The 18,833-nt window shown below is 45.1% G+C and overlaps 7 protein-coding genes across 7 annotated transcripts; 3 read left to right on the top strand and 4 right to left on the bottom strand.

Annotated features, from left to right (window-relative positions):
- Nucleotides 1–1,568: 1,568 nt before the first annotated feature.
- Nucleotides 1,569–2,669, top strand: BO66DRAFT_320795 (RNA-binding protein; the record flags this gene model as incomplete). The annotated part of the gene is made up of 5 exons (XM_025643687.1): nt 1,569–1,651; nt 1,932–1,988; nt 2,038–2,137; nt 2,190–2,565; nt 2,614–2,669. The coding sequence occupies 5 exons, from the start codon at nt 1,569–1,571 to the stop codon at nt 2,667–2,669; spliced, it is 672 nt and encodes a 223-aa protein (XP_025505062.1).
- Nucleotides 2,670–3,713: 1,044 nt separating this feature from the next.
- On the bottom strand, nt 3,714–6,432 carry sac6 (fimbrin). Its single transcript, XM_025647185.1, has 5 exons — nt 6,049–6,432; nt 5,786–5,996; nt 5,049–5,734; nt 3,942–4,924; nt 3,714–3,883 (listed from the first exon to the last, which is right to left on the bottom strand). The coding sequence occupies exons 1-5, from the start codon at nt 6,069–6,071 to the stop codon at nt 3,849–3,851; spliced, it is 1,938 nt and encodes a 645-aa protein (XP_025505061.1). The 5' UTR covers nt 6,072–6,432; the 3' UTR covers nt 3,714–3,848.
- A 614-nt stretch (nt 6,433–7,046) lies between these two features.
- BO66DRAFT_320700 (DDHD family phospholipase) lies at nt 7,047–10,045 on the top strand (the record flags this gene model as incomplete). Its single annotated transcript, XM_025643681.1, has 5 exons — nt 7,047–7,753; nt 7,795–8,493; nt 8,610–9,159; nt 9,223–9,845; nt 9,907–10,045. The coding sequence occupies 5 exons, from the start codon at nt 7,047–7,049 to the stop codon at nt 10,043–10,045; spliced, it is 2,718 nt and encodes a 905-aa protein (XP_025505060.1).
- A 491-nt stretch (nt 10,046–10,536) lies between these two features.
- Nucleotides 10,537–12,164, bottom strand: BO66DRAFT_61135 (uncharacterized protein). The gene is made up of 2 exons (XM_025653443.1): nt 12,022–12,164; nt 10,537–11,975 (listed from the first exon to the last, which is right to left on the bottom strand). The coding sequence occupies exons 1-2, from the start codon at nt 12,035–12,037 to the stop codon at nt 10,738–10,740; spliced, it is 1,254 nt and encodes a 417-aa protein (XP_025505059.1). The 5' UTR covers nt 12,038–12,164; the 3' UTR covers nt 10,537–10,737.
- Nucleotides 12,165–12,354: 190 nt separating this feature from the next.
- BO66DRAFT_61042 (uncharacterized protein) lies at nt 12,355–13,112 on the bottom strand. The gene is made up of 5 exons (XM_025653442.1): nt 13,089–13,112; nt 12,950–12,983; nt 12,710–12,896; nt 12,528–12,648; nt 12,355–12,468 (listed from the first exon to the last, which is right to left on the bottom strand). Coding segments are annotated over exons 2-4 (303 nt in total). The 5' UTR covers nt 12,952–12,983; nt 13,089–13,112; the 3' UTR covers nt 12,355–12,468; nt 12,528–12,534.
- A 1,546-nt stretch (nt 13,113–14,658) lies between these two features.
- Nucleotides 14,659–15,064, bottom strand: BO66DRAFT_410738 (DNA-directed RNA polymerase core subunit RPB10; the record flags this gene model as incomplete). Its single annotated transcript, XM_025649258.1, has 4 exons — nt 14,659–14,701; nt 14,758–14,844; nt 14,908–14,966; nt 15,029–15,064. 4 exons carry the CDS (start codon nt 15,062–15,064, stop codon nt 14,659–14,661), a joined length of 225 nt encoding a protein of 74 aa, XP_025505057.1.
- Nucleotides 15,065–15,503: 439 nt separating this feature from the next.
- Nucleotides 15,504–18,758, top strand: BO66DRAFT_419846 (WD repeat protein). The gene is made up of 3 exons (XM_025649841.1): nt 15,504–15,980; nt 16,036–16,787; nt 16,847–18,758. Exons 1-3 carry the CDS (start codon nt 15,655–15,657, stop codon nt 18,559–18,561), a joined length of 2,793 nt encoding a protein of 930 aa, XP_025505056.1. The 5' UTR covers nt 15,504–15,654; the 3' UTR covers nt 18,562–18,758.
- The last annotated feature ends 75 nt before the right edge of the window (nt 18,759–18,833 follow it).

The following is an 18,833-nucleotide window of genomic DNA, read 5'->3' as shown; positions in this document are numbered from 1 at the left end:
AACTAGTTTAATTTCTTTAATTTATTTATCTTATTTATACTATATTTAAATAATATAATATTATAGAAAATATAGTTATTTTTCTTCTTCTTTTCTTCTTCTGATGCTTAAGATTTTGTTCAAATAGTATTATATTAATAAAATTCAGTTGGTTTGATCGGCCATCACAAAATTTAATAGAATTAGTATACTTAAAAAAACTGCAGTAAAATTGTTTATATATAATTAAAGCAGTAAATAAATTAAATATAAAATTAAATATAATATCTATTTTTAGAATACAACAGTTATATTTTTTAGTATAGTAGAAATAATAGAAAATATAAGAAATATATAAATAGATCTTGTTAGAAATACTATAAATAAGATTATATTTTTTTAGTTTTTATAAAAAAGAAAAAAAAGAAATAAGCGGTTCAGCAAGAAATTAATATAAATAAAATAAATACTATATTAGAGAATAAAATATAATATAAAATAAAAATTAATACTAGAATTAGAAAAAATATAATATAATATAGACTAGAAGTAATGATATAAAATTTATTAATAAGCTTAATATTATATATGTTAATAAGCTTATTATATTAAAATCTATTAGTCGGCTTTAGAAAGCAGACTTCTAGTTTATAAAAAATATATTATTATTATAATAATGTTAAGAATTTTAATAAGTATTATTTTTATTATAGTATTCATTGACTATACTGCTGTATATATATTTTTTAAAGAATAGTATAGTAAACAGTAACAATCTGCCGGTTTGTTATCTATAATCTGCCCGTCACAATTACAAATATTTTAATTATTATTTATTTAGTAAAATCAATTCTTAGGTAAGCCAAGAATTATAATAATAAATATACTATTATTGTTAATTATTATAAAAGCTAGTTAAAATCAGAGTATAATAAATTATAGATATTTATTTCTTCTTTTTATCTATACTATATATAATATATTAAAGATTGTTTAAGGCAGCGGGGGTAAGCGGTTAGTATTAGTAGAATACCCGCTCAGGGTTGCGGCTAACACCAAGTTATTAAATTTTAAAAACACAATCTGAGAAAACTGTCTTTCTATTGAAAGAATTATTTAAATTAAATTATTCTTCTTTATAGAAATAAATTTAATAATATTATAAAAATCTAAAATTAAGAAATACTTTATAAGTACTTAATAGATATTTAAAAACTTAAATATAATAAACTTAAAGAAATATATAAGAAAATTAAATTTTAATAATAGAAGACAGTGATTTATAAAATCATATGGAATATTTCTACTTATATAAAGAGCTTGGGATTATGTGCTGCAGGAATATTCTACATGTACTCAAAATATAGTTCAGATCAACTGTGTTCACCGCTCATATGCAACCTGACTAGTCATCCCGCTTACTAAGCACATCATTAGTGGTATGTTTGACCACCCGTAGAACATGTGCTAAATCGACTCTAGCATCCCAAAGCTCCCTTACTGACCTCACTTACTTCAATTATCCTTCGAGCAGCCAACACCTCTCTACATTCCTACCTATCAAAAACTGATCTAGCCACGCTCATAGCATGTCTCGTCCTGGCACTACCCTATATGTCACCGGCTTCGGGCACGGGACTCGAGCTCGCGATCTTGCCTACGAATTCGAACGGTACGTGCCGCTCGTCGATTGCCTACTCGCTACTATATCCAACAACTCGTCTCCTCAAACGCGAAAACACTCGACGGAGTCTCGCAGTATCGCAGGCGAAGCTGTTCACTTTTTCCCGTTTCAGAGAGATTCTCTCTCATTGCTGCTTTGTGGTAGTGCTGTGAGCGGAATTCTCCGCCAAACCCAATACTACCACCATCTACCTGTTCATCATTCTCCCGAGTCAAATTCACATTGTAATGAGTACTTGGGCTTTGATTGTTCCTGACGTTTCTTGTAGGTATGGCCGACTTGTGCGTTGTGATATTCCAGCACCGCGAACTCCGTCGAGCAGACTGTATGTAACCAAGCCATTCCAGACTCTTCACCTTGACTTACGTTGGCAGGTTTGCTTTCGTGGAGTATGAGAGTCGCCGTGATGCAGATGATGCCTATCATGAGATGCACAATAAGCGAATTGGCCGCGATGATTTACTGAAGATAGAGGTTTGTCATCCGGCTGCCCACACCATGAAAACATTCAATTAACATGTCAAAGTGGGCTCGGACTCCCCCTTCTGCCTCCTGGCGTTTTGACTCTGGTCGCGACCGTCGGCGTGACCGTACCCCTCCCCGCCGTGGCCGCTCTCCTTCACCTCGACGCAGCCGTGGCGATTACTCTCCACGCAGGGATGAAAGGTATGATCGGGAGTATGACCGCCATGATCGTGACTACGAGCGTCGGGACCGTGATTATGACCGTCGGGACCGTGATTATGACAGACGTGAACGTGAACGGGAGCGTTCTCGTGATCGCTCCCGTAGCCCTGATGAGAGAGATCGTGATGTCAAAGAAGGTCGGGAACGCCGCGATGATGAGCGAGAACGAAACGACGATGATCGTGAAAACGGACCAAATGGCGAGGAAAGAAAAGGTTAGTCGTCTAACATTCAACCTTAACAAGATACTGATCCCTCTGAAGTGGCCACGTTAGACCCCTTGGCTTCTGCTCATGATGAACTGGACACCGCGGAGTAGGTTGCTCTCCTGCTTGGCTCGCTGATACCCAAAGTCGTATATCAGGCCGTCCTGGTATAATGCCTTGCCTATGGGAGATGCGAAACCCCCAACACCCTCGGAGATTTTACCGGTAATCAGCTTTGACTTTCTTACCTCCCCCCTATAACTGCCCAGTGCTTCTTGATCTTTTAAGCCCTAGTTTATTGTGCCTTGGTGTTCCCCCTGTTCCCCCTGTCCCCCTCACAGCTGCTACATGCTTATTGGTATACCTATGATCGTTTCATTCACCGACCCGTCCCGCCTTGTTTCATTCAACGATGTTATTCATCGTAGTGATGAAGCAAAGACTCCTGGTTGGGAGAGGGACGGCGCGGCCCAGATGGTTTGTCAATTTGTTATTTATCGTGGTCAGCAGCTCGAAACTTTGCCGAACGAACGTCGAGCGAGCCTCTTTCCTATCTTGATTTAACGCCAGCTTTTGTCGTCCTTTAACCCTCCTAACGATAACTGGCGGCCAGTTTCCTCGTCCTCGAGTCGCAAATTAATATCACTCGATCTTTCATCCCTCATCCCTCGTCCTACTCGTCCGTCCGAATTTCCTGATCAACCCTTTTTTTTTCCGAAACGGTCTGCCGTAGGAGCCGTAGCTTGTACTCGAGACATCTGATTCTACTTTGCAGAAACTTTTGAGAAGCCCTGGTAAGCGTCCTTGAGACTATCATATTAGCTTTCGCCAAATAAGACGTAGATAGATGCTAATTGTATCAAACTCTTTTATCCCCTTTGTCTTACCAATCCATGTTTTCGGATGATTGTCCTCGGAATCATATGAGAATATCCATAAATTTACAAAAACGCGCTGCTGCTTCTTCTTGGGTCTGTATGTGAAGCTATAAGTGGCTATTATGTCACCGAGTGCTCAGAACCAAGAAAGCCGACTGGAAAATAATCCTTTCCTGGTGAGGCTTAGAAATTGAGGTACGGCCCACTATAGTTTCAAACTCATAGGCGAACCCTCGGAAAGGGTTGCTGGCAGCTAGGATGAATCATTTGGAAATGTTAGGACATGTTAGGACCTTGATTAAAGGTTATATTTGGATAGCACTATGACTAAAAACGGGGACTTTGGGATTTGCAACACGAGGTCTAAGAACATAGACGAAGCCCTCCTTGCGTAAGAGTCCTGGATCGAACGAACTATTGCATTTTCTCGTATGTAGCCATGAGCGAACCTGCAGTATATGGTCAATTTACCTATGCATCGTTATAGATCAATTGTAATGAACTTACCAATGAAAGTGGTCACTAGGCGAGATCGAACTTGACAAATATCTTCGGGGACCAGCCAAATCGTCGCCCCGAGCTTTCGTGCTATGCTAATACTCAACTTAGCGTTGGCATAGGCCTCCTCCTCGCTCCGGCCAGGCGTCACGAGCTCATAGTCAACGTAACTGCTCTTCATGCCATTGAGCACATCAAGTAAGAAGATACCGGATCCAATAGACGGATCCTTGAAATTGCGAATCGTCGTAGTTCTTCCTCCCCTTCGCGACATCTCATTTGCCCATTTTATCATCTCTGCATCAGTCATTTCGCGTTTGCCCATGCGTTGTGCTAGGCCGGAGAGAGTAATAGTGATATCTTTTCGCATGAGTTGCCAGACCAGCCCCAACGTAAGAGTCCTTTGGCCATCGGTAATATCCGCTCCTTGCACACCTACAAGGGAGAAACCAATGTGTTTACCAAGCTCGATTGCATAATTGGTGTTCTCGACTGCCTTGAACCGCATCATTTCTCCGCCAGACGTCGGAGGCTTGTTGACATGTTTCCAGTTCACACTGCCAGAAATTACCTTATCATACGCTTGTAGCAGGATGGTTCCATCGCGTAGGTCATCGAACAGTGAGTTGACAGAAGGCTGTACGTCGAGGGAGTTTAGCCAAAGAGTGAAAACTCTGGCCTCTCGTTCGCCCTCAGCATCGAAGTCCTCAACCTCGAGTTTCTCTTCTTCTGTAATCGGGTCAAGACCAGGAATTGTGTTGAACAAGTTTGCCACAAATGCAAGATTAAGCTTCGGATTTCCTGCAACCAACGAAGTAGGGGTCAGGAACTTTCGACACTCGAGCTTTTCCGCATTTGTCAGAACATGTTCAGCACGTTGAACCAAATCTTGAACTCGAAGGGGATCCCTCGAGCAGATCTCAGGCGCCAATTGATTGAGTAGTATGGTGTAGTTCTCTCCGTCTTTCACATCGGTTGAGAAATTTGTAACTCTATGTCATGTTAGCTGAATATTTCATCCAAATCTCCGTGGATTAGTAGATTAGTCCTCGATCGGCCTAGTCACCGATGTGGACGGAGATTGTGCAGCCTGGTTTCTGGTGTGATATGTCATACCTTCTATCCCACTTTGCATTTTTCAAGTGATAGTTGAACCAACGTAGCAATATCTGCTCCGGAGGAAGGCGAAGGAACTGCTCCAATGTTTCGTCTTCTTCAAGCAGCCGGTAAAGCTCCGGATGAAGTTTTATGTCAATCTTTCCGAGGAGACCTCGGCGGATGATTTGCCAAATGAGGCCCAGAATAAGATGCTCACGAACTTCGATTATATCGCCGCTCCCTATGTTGACAACTGAACACCCTATTCCCTTGGCGGAGTTGATGACGATGTTGTTATTCTCGGTCATGTGGAAAGCGTTCAATTCCTTTGTTCTCTTCCCAGGCTTGTTAAGAACACGCTCATCGATCGTGTCTGGAACGCTGTCGTTGATAAGCTTTGCTAGCACTAAACCGTCCTTGCATTTATCGAACATCTCAAAGGTATCGGTAGGAAAAGGTAGAGAGTGGCCGATGTCTGGGTCCCCTGCGAGAACAGCATTGATATGCCTGGTGAATTCGGTCCTCTCATCTTCGTTTATAGTGTGTGTCACATTTGCGGACGAGCCTTGTACATGGATTTTCCCACCGATGCTCCCCTTAGAGACGTGGCGGGACTGCCCAGTGACATTTCCTGGTATGACTGCTGCGGGACCATGGCCACCAGCCTGATTTTGCGCTGGTGCAAAGCGAACTTTGGAGATGAGCTGCCGATTTGCGTTAGCATTATTGACGAAAGTGCTTTTCAGGATACTAACATCCACGTAGTCCTCCAGTTCGACGCGGCGGGAACTGTCCAACTCGACCTCTTTCAAGGCTTGGCGTACGACATCATAAGGCTTCCGTTCCGTTTGTTGCGTTGCCTTGATCACAGTGGCCTCGTCGAGATAGCCCCTGTCGTCGACATCCAGCTTCCGAAACGCATCTTGGAGGGAGAAGATGTCTGCCTGGTCGAATTGCGGGAATTTCCTGAGCCATGGTCAGTGACCCCGCAGCTTCTACTCGTGGTATCGATGCGAACCTCTGTAGTTTGAGCACGTTCATTTTCTCCTTGTGGTCTCCCTCGACCTCGAAGAAATAGGCTTCTTGAGCAAACTGAAAGTTCAAAGATTCAGAATCGCACCTTGCGGGGGAAGATACCAAACGTAAGTATCAGTAGGTGACCAGGTGAGCACTCAACGTTTAAGTGACCTTGTTGGGGGGTAGGAGCTGCTGGTATGATGAACGAAGGAGACTCCGTGGGGTTGGTTGCCGTCTGGTCCTCGAGGTAGAACTGCACTAGTGTAGGAACCCAATGACAAGGTGGGGTTAGGATGAGATGACTGGCATCGCTCACTAAGTTAGGTTACCGGGAATTACACAGAAGAACTCTTAGAATCGGTCAGATTGGAACCGCGTGTGTAACTGGCCTACATGTCGGCTACCTAATAGTCATTGTAAATAATTTACCTGACCAATATATTACTATTCACAAAAAGATAGATATAACCACGGTATGTCATACATAAACACTAATCTGTGCATAGAGTATCTGGTTAATGACGTAGGACGTGTAAGCGGCTGCTGCCGGATGCCGGCTGCTGCTGCCTAATGCCTGATGATGTCGCCGTCTTAATTGCGTTACGGCACCGACTGAACTCCATTTGTGTTCACTAGATAAACCATCATCCTTGATGACTGATAAGTGATTGAGACAATAAATAAGTTATGTGGCATATGTGACTAGTCATCCACCCGCTAAATCGTAAGCACCTGCAAATTGACATAATTTATCCCTGTGTACGAGGAGGTGGTCAGCTACGAAGCTTTTGGGCGGCTGATCCACAAAGCCTTAGTTAAACTGCCAACAAGGCCAGAAAGCACGGATGAATATTTGCGATTCCGAGCACCCTCTGCGATTTAATACAAGCACCTAGGCCTCTGAGGTCTCACAGCCTCGTCTGATACTTTCTTTTTATCAGTTCATCTGACGTAGGCGCATTGGCTTTTGCCACGAGACCACGAGCTCTCCTGAGCTTCATGCCAAAAGAAAGCCAACGGGGTCCTTTCCTAGGGGCAATTTCGCCTTGGAGTAGCCCCCAAAGCTCGACACCCTTGTCTACTACAGACAAGCAACACGATATCCAGAATATCCTGAAGCAATCCCAAGGACAAGACCATGCTGTCACGCATAGGTACAGACTCAGCTTACACCGTTACCCTGAAGACTGCCCGCCCTTGAGTGTCAAGTGGTTTTATGCAGTGGACTCTCCGAAAAGGAAGCCGGAGCTGTCTACCAGTGCTCGGAATAAAGAAGATCTCAAGCTGCCACCCCCCAAGAAATTTGTGCAATTCTCAATTAGGGACTCTCATGCCATTGAAGAAGCTTTCCAAAGGATATCGGACATCGAGGTTGAAAATGAGAACTTTAGCCACGAACAAGCAGACCCTGGCTGTTCACGCGTTCCAACCAAGGTTTCCGTGAATGAGGACTTTTTGTTCGATGTGAACGTGGAAAATAGGGAGCTGGCGCCAACGTACTGGGTAGGCCCCATATATGAAGTGCGCCGAGGGACATGGTTCTTTCAGGAAGGATCGACTATGAAGCCATGCGAAGAGAACTTAGCAACACAGCTTGAGGAGGGATATCTAAAGCTAAAACCCTGGCGATGCTCGGACACCCGTCGCTCTCCATCAACTGCTTCGTCGACAACACTTAGTCACCAAGGTAAGTCAAAAACGCGCAAGTCAACAGACTGAATCGCTCATTTTGTCAAACAGATTCTAGCCCCCGTGGTACTTCCGGAACCAGTAATGAACCAAGGGATTATCGATTGTTCGGCGCTTATATGAGCAATATAGTCACATATCAAGATGCTTCCACTGCGCTGCTGACAAGTGATGACTTCATGTCCAGGGTCAGCACTACTGTATACCAAAAGCTGGGTGCTGTCGCAGGCACAAAACTTATACGTGGCTTCAATGAAGCGAAGAAGCCCACAGATTCATCAAAATGTGGCACTCCACCAAAGCAGACACACGATGGGCTCAAGCGTCGCACCAAACTACCAGGGCAGCTCGAAGTAGAATCCAAGTTGTTGGGTTTGACCGAATTGACTGGACCAGACAACCCCAGTCTAACGAATACAACAACAGGGTCTGCAACCAAAGAGCCGTGTAATGGGGCAGATGGTCGCTCGGAATTGGCCGAGCTTGAAGAGCAAGTGCGTACTCAAGATCAGAAGGAGATGGAGGCATCAAAAGACTCCAATGAAGATCGAGATCGGAAGATAGATCACTTGGTCCTAGTCACTCATGGGATTGGCCAGCGCCTGGGCTTGCGCCTAGAAAGTGTAAATTTCATACACGATGTCAATGTTTTACGCAAAACGATGAAAAGTGTTTATCGAGCATCACCCGATCTTCAAGCCTTCAACTCGCAATTCGCTGATAAGCATGAAAACTGCCGCATCCAGGTCCTACCCGTGTTAGTCTTTTGGCCCCTCTACATTGCGATACCACCCTTCACATCTAGCCTTGGCCGAGCCTCTCAATGGCTTGTGTTCATATGAAATCCACGTACTGATCCAGTATTTGTCATAGGTGTTGGAGGCATATGCTCGATTTTCCCTATCAACGAATGGAGCAAAGTCGGAAGGAACTCGACTTAGCGGACGCGGAGGCTCCCGAAGATGCAATACCAGCATACCCTACTCTATCAGATATTACACTCGACAACGTGCCTGCTGTTCGGAATCTCATATCCGACCTGGCTATGGATGTTCTGCTTTATCAGAGTGCGTATTGTGAACACATATCTCACATAGTGAAAGGGGAGTGCAATAGAATCCTGAGGCTTTTCAAGGAGCGAAATCCTTCCTTCAAAGGCTCAGTGAGTCTTTGCGGCCATTCTCTTGGTAGTGCAATCCTCTTTGATATACTCTGCCATGAACCCCATGATAGCCGTCATGAACCCCATGATAGCCGTCATGCAACCCCCTCGGTCAATGCCAGACAGCCAGAATGTTGTCGAGATTCTTTGGAATTTCAATGCCAGGAATTCTTCTGTCTAGGCTCCCCTGTCGCATTATTTCAGATGCTCAAAGGGAAGACTATTGCTGCGCGGCTGGCTCGAGACGAGGGACTAGCAGAAGTATCGTCCTTCTCAGAGAAATGCGCATTGGAAACACCATTGCAGCCTACTCCCCACACAAAGTCTTTTGCTTCACACCAGACTAGCACCGTGCTCGCTCAGAATGAGTTATCTGTTTCTTCACCTAAATGTGGGCAGCTGTACAATATTTTCCATCCCTCTGACCCCGTGAGTTATCGTTTAGAGCCTTTGATCTCACCAGCACTGTCATCGCTCAAGCCGCAGCCTTTGCCGTCGGTAAAGAAAAGTCTTTGGGCAACATCCGGTCAGAGTCTTTCCATGATCGGTAATCGTGTCGGCCAAAGTGTGGGATCTCTCTGGACGAATTTCACGTCAGGTGTCGCCAGCAGTCTTCTTAACCGTAGCCTCGGTCTGAGTCCCGAGGATGCCTCAATCCGCTCATCGTCCAATGCGAATACTCAAGACCCCCAGAATCTACCATCGGTCACGGGTGCCTCTGCGCTGAGTGAAGACAAAAGTCGACGACCCACACTGCTTCACTCTGATTTGGAAACGCTCTACGGAAAAATCCATCGGGACAGGATCTCAGCGAAGCAGAATTTACAAGCCAGAGAACATGCTAGCGGAGCCCCTGGGGCAGACAGTGGCTCGAAAAGGATTCTGCTAGAGGATGCCAAGGTAAGGGCCCTGAATGCCAACGGGCGTGTTGACTATAGCATACAGGAGTAAGTTCGGCGTCCCAAGTCGATTATGGTCTTTCAATAATGCCAAGCGCTAACCGTCTAGGGGTGCATTCGATATATCTATGATTGCAAGTATTGCCAGCCACCTGAGCTACTGGACAGATGAGGATGTGAGCCACTTTATGCTATCGCAAATGCTGTGTAGGAGGGAACAGTCATCAGGAAGTCAAGATCAGCCCTAGCTTCTATAATGAAAGGCAAGCACTCGTGGATGTTTTCTCGTTATAATCTATCACTTCCCTGCGAGAGGCCAAACAGATGTATCGGATATATTCAATTCTCTGAACTTATTCAGAATCAATGTTTTGAGGACATGCTACCACTGGCGTTAGTGCGCATAAGGCGCGGAATAGCATATACATACCATTTACCTCTTTGATCCTTCCACCGTGCAAGAGCTCATATAGTTTATCACTAGGACCATCTTTAACTGTAGCCATACGGACCTAAACATGCTTGGGGTTATTGTCATCAAGCTTCACTACTTATCGATATAGGAAGCATGCCAATGTAGAATATTCCATACGGAACCAGAACGATGTGCACGGCGTCGAATGAACCAACGACCTCTACTATTTATATTTACTTGCACACGGCATAGTGCAGTCTGAATCTAGAGAAAGCTTTTCTTCCATCCATCTATCGAGGCAGGAATTAAGCACGCAGTGTGACTTGAGAGTTGCGCGTGACATACCGTCAGGTTAAGATTCCGACGGCAGGGCTAGTGGGGCCTTGCTTGCTCGTACACAGATGAGAGTGAACAAGAGCCCAACTTACAGTTGGTGTGATATCTAGTAGAACCACGAGTGCAACCCATGCCCCTAGCGGTCAGCATCGAAGAATTTGCGGGGAAGACGCTAATGAATCGATAGGATCATACTTGAAGTACGATCTCCTTCCGGTTGATAGCCTCGTCTGTATGGAACCCAAAGACCAAGCGGTAAAGATCTAGCAACCATGGGTATTGTCCGCCCTGCGCGACAAGCCGAACGGCTTGCGCTACATCAATGGCACTTGCTCGTGCCTGGAAACTAGCACCTTTGAAAATTGGGTCAAACGCTACCAGCCTTTTATAGTTCTTCAATAGAGATATTTGCCAAGGGGTAGAGCCGAATGCGTCGGAAGACAGCGATTTGACGAATGACGAGAAAGTTTGTGTCCCAGAACGCTGATAACCGCTGTTGATTGCAGCCTTTGTAACCAATAATTTGATAGCTGCCAGGTTCAACCCTCCCGACATGGTGGTTATTGTTTTGGTCGATGAGGTTTGCTCCGATGATTGTGATTGTCCTGATGCGGCTGATGAATTTGGAGAACAGGCAGTTTGCGATGCTTGAATTGAGCCTTGGCCCAAGACAAAAATGTTCTGGAGGGGTGCCTCATCTGGTGAGATGGCTGCACTATCATCAAAAACGGTAGTCGGGGTCTCAGGATTTTTAGATTGTCCCAAAACCTCGTCACAAGCAATGAATTGAGAGACCTTGACCTGCTCGATGACCTGCTGGAAAGTTGCTTGACTTGGCCGTGGTGTTCCACGGTCAGAACTTCGATGGCTTCGCTGTGCCCAACCCTCCCTGAAAACATCGCAAAGTTCCCAACAAGCTTGAATTGCCGATCCCAGCAAATCTTCGTCTGGCTTCTTGTTTTCCTTTTTATTCTGACGTATGGTGAAGAGGATCTCTGCAAACGACCAGCACGCGCCCAAAGGGGATTCTGTCTCAGACACTAGGCTCCTCTGCTTCATCAGACGATGACACAATGTGATGTAGAAGTCTAGAGTCCTCTCACGGAAAGCCTCCGGCAGGTTTCGATCGTGCGTATTATAGAGATGGTTATTGAGCTCAAAACTGACACGGAGAATCGAATCTGTGACCTCGTTTTCTTTCTCACGAGCTTCGAACAAAGATTGACAAAAAGCATGACAAATATCAAGAGTAGGGTTGACTTTTGAGGAATGGTAGTCGTTCTGACTGACGTAGAGTTCCTGACATAGACGCCAGCATAGTTTCCAGGTCTTATCTTGAGTATTGACGTAGGATCCATGCCTTTCTCCATGTAAAGTGCCGAGAACGGCCAATGAATTGCATAGAGCCCAACACTCCGCTAGGGCTGCTGTCAAAGCGTCAATTTCTGCTTGCTGTCAGAATGGTATACAAACCGTAGACCCAGGCCATTCAAGTCATCGTGGTTGGGTGATTTCCTGAGATCAGTACCGGAAAGGATTGACTTACCCTCAACACGGGATATCGAAGGCCAGGGCGTTCCTTCTCCAGAGACAGCATCTGCCCTACTATCAACAGTACTGGTACATGAAATCATGCGAGGATCTGCGAAATCTTGTCTTGTTTGCGCTCGAGGTGTTGGCCGCTCGGGCCAGCCCTCCGAATGTTCAACTGAAGTACTTGATGGAGGTGGTGATATAGGGCTTTCAGGCCCAACCTAGCGCTTGTCAGTCAGCTTCCAGCCAAGGCGGAGGATAGTGAAATACTACTGCGAGCGCCGTAAAATCATGACCCGAGGATGACTGTGCTGTTTGATGTGATGTATATGACTTCAATGCACTCGATGGTGCAAGCGTACTGACAAGTGGCACTTGTCCATTCACCTTTTCCTTATTAGATACCAATGAGAGGGTTGGTTGCGTATACTGATGGGATTGCTGACTTGTATGTCAACCACTTACAAAGTCACCAAAACCTGCAGGAGCATGTATCACTGATTGTGGTGGCTCGTCCTCATCCGATTTCGCCTCACCTTTGTTGACCTGTGTGTTCGCAGTACGTATCTGCCACCAGTCTCAGTACGATTGGGTCTGATAGTCAAATCCTGCCGGTTACCACCCATACTTTGAGTCCCTCTCGAGATATTCCTGCGAATGGTGGTCTTGAACCAAGCGGCGTGGAATTACATCCACACTCGGAATCGCGCTCCGGAGAGCCATCGTGGCCGCCCGCATCTTGGTCTGAAACGAGGGACGACACTACATCGTGTCCCGATGTTGTATCAGATGTAACGATGTGGTTTTGGTCAAGCCTATGCGATTTAGCATTCTATATTGAGTCATCGCGGAAATTACATTTTCATACATGGTGTATCTAGAGGCGCTAGGAAGCTAATGGTCTGGAGATCTCATAAGACAGGAAAAGGCGGTGGAAATGGTACTCTGGATCCTTGACGGATCCTAATGTGGTGTAAATAAAAAGCAGTATCGCATGAAAAACATACAGATAGATGCAAGTTGATAGCAAGACAACAACCTTGGAGAAGTTGGCTCAAAAATCACTTGAAAAGGCCTATCAGCAGTTCTAGCACTCAATGGAGGTCTCATCACGCATCATGTGCCTTGCCGTCGTGAGACGCTTCGCGCCGAGCACGACTGGCACTAACGGTAGTAACGTAATCGGTAAGCGAGTCGGCTATATAAGCCAGTTGGCCACCTATATATTATATATACAAAGCTGATTTTAATCTTTAAATAGTTCAATAATCTTAGAATATATACTTTAGAAAATCTATAATATTTAATTTAAGAACTTACTTTATATAGTAAATCAGTTTATTTTCTTCTAAAATCTATTCTTTACCAGTAGTAATTCTCTAATAGAATATTATTTTTATAAGATATATAAATAGTATATACAAAAGCTTATAAAAATAATTAAAATTTTTTATTCTGTAAGTAAAAAGATTATATATATATAACTTTGAATATTTAGTTTTAAAAAGATTTAATAGAAATTTGTGAAGATAATATAATTTAAAAATCAGCTATTTTATATATAATATATAGGTGGCCGAATGGCTTATATGGCTGACTCGCTTACCAAATACGTTATATGATAAGCTGTTGTAACTTACTGTACTGTACTGTACATACTAACTTATACTAGCCGTACAGTTGTCCGAGTAATCGTGACATGTATCCAGCAAAAATGGTGTGATGATGAGGAGATACTGTATTGTAAATATCAGATCAACGGTTGGCCGTGTTTCTTATCTCTACGTAGGTAGATAGAGTTTTGCTTCGGTAAATGGTTATATGGATCTAGATGTTGCTTCGTACAGTACTTGAAAAAAGAACGTGTATTATGGTGGTATGAAGGGTAAGTAACCGTTTTCTGACATTGACGACTAGGTAGTGTCCGCTGCCATGTACATTCGAACTGTTCAAACGAGCTCAAAAAGAACCATGTCAAATGCTGGCCCTCAGTGGCACGGAGGAATAGTGCAAACCTCCGCGAACCCTCTCATATTATATACGGGTGTCTATGGTCAAAATCGACCACTTGACATTGTTCGTAGGCAAGATGTCTACAGAAACAACTGCCAGGAAACTTTTAGAGTTCGGAGCAAGGTACTATGTGCCTTGTCAGTCAACTTAACCAGTCTTGATTACATTAGTGAAATGAACCGCTTGTGAAGGCGTTTCTTGCCACTGCATAATTGTATGAATCTCAAAAACAGAAACAGACAAAAGAACCCAATGAAATAATGAACTACACATGTAAGACTGCCGACATGACCGAAACAGCTCGTGCAAGAATCAAGAGAACCGCTGAAAACCACTAGGAAACCATTGGGAAACCACAGATGAAGGGACCTGGAGTGATTGAAGTCAATCGCTATTGACATTACCACAGATAAAACCTTTTGCAAAGCCGTTTTTCCTTTGGTAGTCACCGAAATAAGGGAGCAGCAAGGCCGCACGTCCGGAAAGGATTGTATGGAGGTCATCGGGGAAGAGTCAAGGCAACAGGCATTTTTAGAAAGCTGTGGAATGTAATCGATAACCGCTTCATATTTGAGACTTCGCCCGGTCCCTTTCGGTGGGATTATACCTTGCGGACAATGTCAACACTATAATTCGATGTTGGTTCGAGTCATTCGCTCATACCTGAGAAGTTTCTCAATCAAATCGACATGAGTCATGATCATCCGGCGACAACAATATCTTCTACAGCCCAACTGATCCATAGCATCACTATAAAGTATTTTCGTCAGGCATGGTGTTCTTGTCAAAGCAATCCACTGAATAATGACCTACCCGTCTGGTATGCCTTCATCTAGAAGCTGTAGGTAGCGCTCCCATAGATCTCCAACAACCTGTTACTCCACGATGGTTAGAAGCCGTGTAGGGAAGCTGGAATAAGTGTATTGCTACCTACCTTGCCACAAGAGAAGCACCTGACGGGAATGATCATTGGGCCAAAGTGTGTCTCGGGAATGAGAAGAGATAATATAAGTGAAATAAATCTGCACCAAAGGTAGTTCTGATACTCAGGAAGGCGAGAGTACCAGTAAATAGGGAATGTCTTCTGTTGTGATGTGCAGCTACCGGATGGTAAGAATAAGGCCGTTGGAGTCTGTAAACCGCAGTCTTTGAAAGTGAGGAATAATTTACTCACGTTGAGGATTGATCAAATCTGTACTATTGGTTACTTGATTCGACACAGACCCCACCTTTTTCCATTTGAAGATTTGCGCCTAACCGAAAGCCTGTTAGTCTTTAAGTGCTAGAGCACACATGATCAAAGCGCTAGTACGTACTAGGAATAGAGCCGGACCAGTGAATGGATGGTGTTTGACTATGGCAGTAAGGCAAAAGAGAAGCAAAAAAAAAAAAAAAGGAACCTACTACAAGCAGGTGGTCATCATCCTAGCTTGTCTTCAACACCTACAGGCTACGCAACATCAATGATGCTAGTCTGTCTCATCCATAGAGTACATCATCTACAACAACACTCAAACTAGAAGGCTGAGTTTAATTCTCTTCTCATTGCCTGGTGAACCAATGTCAGATTCGGAGCATAGGCAACTTTCCAAAAGATCGCGCGCCAGCGAGATGGCCCAAGGGAAGATGGTCTCAACCGATGATGTTCGCATCAAGCGCCGTCGTACATCACCAACCGACGATGGGGCTCAGAAAGACGATTCTTTGCGGCCTAGGATGGTCGGAAGGACAGCGGCCGTGGCACCTGATGCTGTTACTGTTCCGGAGGATATTCCTGAGCCTAGCGAGAGAGAACCGAAGGAAACTGCACGGGATGCCTGGTTCTTGTCTGGAATTGCTGCTGGACGATTTAGCAACTCTGACCCCTTGTTCACTTCAGATGATGAGTGAGTCGTATCATTGATTATCTTCTGAAACAATTTCTTACAGAATTCATCATAGGTACCTTTTTCTTGGTCTTAAAACAGCGGTTCACATCTACTCGGTGACGAGTTCGCGGCTTTTTCGAGTGCTGAAGTTGAAGTCTACCGACAATGTAATCGAATACAAGCTCTCTCCACAAAATTCGGATCATCTATACGTGTTCAGCTCTACTGGCTCTGTGAGCAAATGGGAATGGTTTTCTGGTCAACGGCTTTATTACCGAGATGCATACAGGCCAACAACCTGCATCGACCTTTGTTCCGATGCTTCTGGAAATGACGCCCTGTTCTCCGTTCATGATCGCGCAGATTCGAAGAAGGATATCGTTTTTCAACGCTTAAGTGATGAAGAACCTTGCTCTGTTCCCTTGTTGACCACCAACACTCAGATCACTCATCTCAGAGTTGCATACCAGGGTAGAGTTTTAGTCGCTTTTGGAGGCCAAAATGTTCTCCTCGGTTGTCAAGCGCATCTTTCAGACTCAAGTCCTGTCCCTTATACCTGGAGCGAGTTGACTTTGCCCACGAGTATCACATCCGCTGATATTCGATATCAAACAGCCCCACAACGAGCGGGGATCCCGGGTCCCAGAGACCGGGCAAGCCTTGGAAGTGTTGACCTTGCGCTGGGAGAATCCGGGGGCTCAATCATGATTTATAATGATATCCTCACTTCCCTACAGAATAATATCGGCAACAGCAAGGCTCTTACCCCTAGGCGGCTGCACTGGCATAGGAGTTGTGTTAATGTGGTGCGTTGGTCTAAGGACGGTAAGCCATGTTCATAAGACAAAGCTGGGCTCCAAATGACTGATGCATCTCTCTTTCAGGTAACTATGTCATCTCAGGCGGCAACGAATCGGTGATGGTTCTGTGGCAGCTGGATACGGGCCGAAAGCAATTCTTACCCCATCTCTCGTCCCCTATTTGCAACATAACTCTTTCCACCAGTGGGACCCTCTATGCTGTCAAACTAACAGACAACTCCACCACTGTGCTGTCAGCGCGAGAACTCCAGCCATTTGCCACCATAAACGGCTTGCAGCTGTGCCCACCGACGAAGTCTCACACTCGGTCCTCGACCAAGAGGCCTCTGTCAGTCGGAACTATAGCCGCCGCTTTACATCCGAAGCTCCCGGATCAACTTCTTTTGACTGTTCCAGCTTCTCGTCAGCTTACACCGGAAGGTCATACTGTGGCGAACGCTTGCACACTCCAAACCTACGACATACGCTCCAACAGCCATGTCTCACGGCAAGCGCTTGCGCGTACCAACACAACAACTTTAAAGATTAGTCCAGATGGCTCATACATCGCTGCACCAGATGTCAGTCACTTGTCGCTCTCGAAAGACGGGAAGTGGATGGCTACCATCGACAGCTGGAGCCCTTACACAAGAGACATGCAAGCTCTCTATCCTGCCGATGATCATGGCGGTCGCAGCTATACTCAAAATCAAGAAACTTTCCTGAAATTCTGGAGATGGAATATCTTGTCCATGATGTGGGATTTGGTGACCAGAATTGACACTCCTCATTTTTCTGGCACGGGTCCTGCACGGATCTTGGATCTTGCTTCCCGCAATTATGCCCATGAATTCGCAACTGTCGGCGCTGATGGAGTGCTTCGCATATGGTGCCCAAGCGCCAGGCAACGAAGTGGTCTCAAGACAACAGGTACCGAACAGCTGTCGGAGACCTGGAAATGTCGTAATGCTATTGATCTGAAGAGCTATAGTGACACATATCACTCTACAAGATTGAATGCAGCCTACATGGATTATTCGCAGGATGGATCGGTTCTCGCCGTTTGCTTGAATTCGGCATCATCTGCGGATCCCGGTGTTACATTATTGATTGATGCTCAAACATGTAGCATCCGCTATAGTAGGGTCGGGCTATATGCAGGGGATCCTTGTGCGTTGGCATTTCTGGGCTCTCAGCTCCTGATCACCTCAACACGGTCCGTGTTCATTTGGGATACTGTGCATGACCTTGTCAGGACTCTCGGCTTCCCTGATGCAGCTGAAAACGGACAACCCTGTTCACCATGCCTGTCGGCGGTTAGCACTGAAACTAAAACTTTCGCTATTGCCGCGCAAGTTCATTCCAAGAACCCTGCGTCAAAGAAACGCCGACGACCCGAACCTCATGTACAGATTTACGACAGCGAAACCCTCGCCTTACTGTCTGAAACCATGCTTGATAGCTCTCCCGTCGCTTTACTATCTGATAAACACTCTGGCGATTTCGTCATTATCGATGCTGAAGCCAAGGTGCAGAGACTCAGCTGCCTGGGTTTAGCACCCCAAACTACATATGCGCATGCACCAAGTGACTTGTTTGAGAAATCGGGCCTGGCAAGCTTGTTTGGTCAGCAAGACCAGGGCAAGTCAACCGATAGACATCAATTAGCAACAGCGTCTAGTGGTCTAAATGGTTCTTTGCAAACACAGCTGGCTAATGTTTTTGGCGATGTACCACCGTACGTTTTGCCTCCAGCCAATCTCCTCTTTCGCGATGTGGTCCAGGCTCTCTCATGTTAGCAATGTACCTAGTGATAACACTTTTTACCACACGGATAGTCTCATATGAGGCTCACATATAATGTCACTGCCGAATTATGGGTGGCTTCATTCCTATGTTCTAGGGGGGTGCTTTCATGTTGATCATATTGATCAGGTTGCATTCGGCGAGACGGCAATGTACCTTAAAAGACTCATTTTGACCAGGAGATATTCTGTAGGTATATATTGACTTTTATTGCGGTTTAAGGTCGTCGTTCCACCATGTTCGACCATGTTTGACCATGTTTCAC

Source organism: Aspergillus aculeatinus (genome assembly GCF_003184765.1).
Source record: "Aspergillus aculeatinus CBS 121060 unplaced genomic scaffold BO66scaffold_18, whole genome shotgun sequence".
Taxonomy (NCBI): Eukaryota; Fungi; Ascomycota; class Eurotiomycetes; order Eurotiales; family Aspergillaceae; genus Aspergillus; species Aspergillus aculeatinus.
The sequence above is the reverse complement of the archived record's forward strand: the minus strand, read 5'-3'. Positions and strand labels throughout refer to the sequence as shown.

What these genes read in the sequence shown, in the direction of transcription:
- BO66DRAFT_419846 (XM_025649841.1), top strand. Translation starts at nt 15,655, where the DNA reads ATGTCAGATTCGGAGCATAGGCAACTTTCCAAAAGATCGCGCGCCAGC. An exon ending in TTGTTCACTTCAGATGATGA is followed by an intron (nt 15,981 to 16,035) that starts GTGAGTCGTATC and finishes AATTCATCATAG; the next exon opens with GTACCTTTTTCTTGGTCTTA. An exon ending in GGTGCGTTGGTCTAAGGACG is followed by an intron (nt 16,788 to 16,846) that starts GTAAGCCATGTT and finishes TCTCTCTTTCAG; the next exon opens with GTAACTATGTCATCTCAGGC.
- BO66DRAFT_61042 (XM_025653442.1), bottom strand. An exon ending in TATCTCGAGAGGGACTCAAA is followed by an intron (nt 12,649 to 12,709) that starts GTATGGGTGGTA and finishes GACTGGTGGCAG; the next exon opens with ATACGTACTGCGAACACACA.
- sac6 (XM_025647185.1), bottom strand. Translation starts at nt 6,071, where the DNA reads ATGAACGTGCTCAAACTACAGAG. An exon ending in AACGTGCTCAAACTACAGAG is followed by an intron (nt 5,997 to 6,048) that starts GTTCGCATCGAT and finishes ACCATGGCTCAG; the next exon opens with GAAATTCCCGCAATTCGACC. An exon ending in AATGCAAAGTGGGATAGAAG is followed by an intron (nt 4,925 to 5,048) that starts GTATGACATATC and finishes AACATGACATAG; the next exon opens with AGTTACAAATTTCTCAACCG.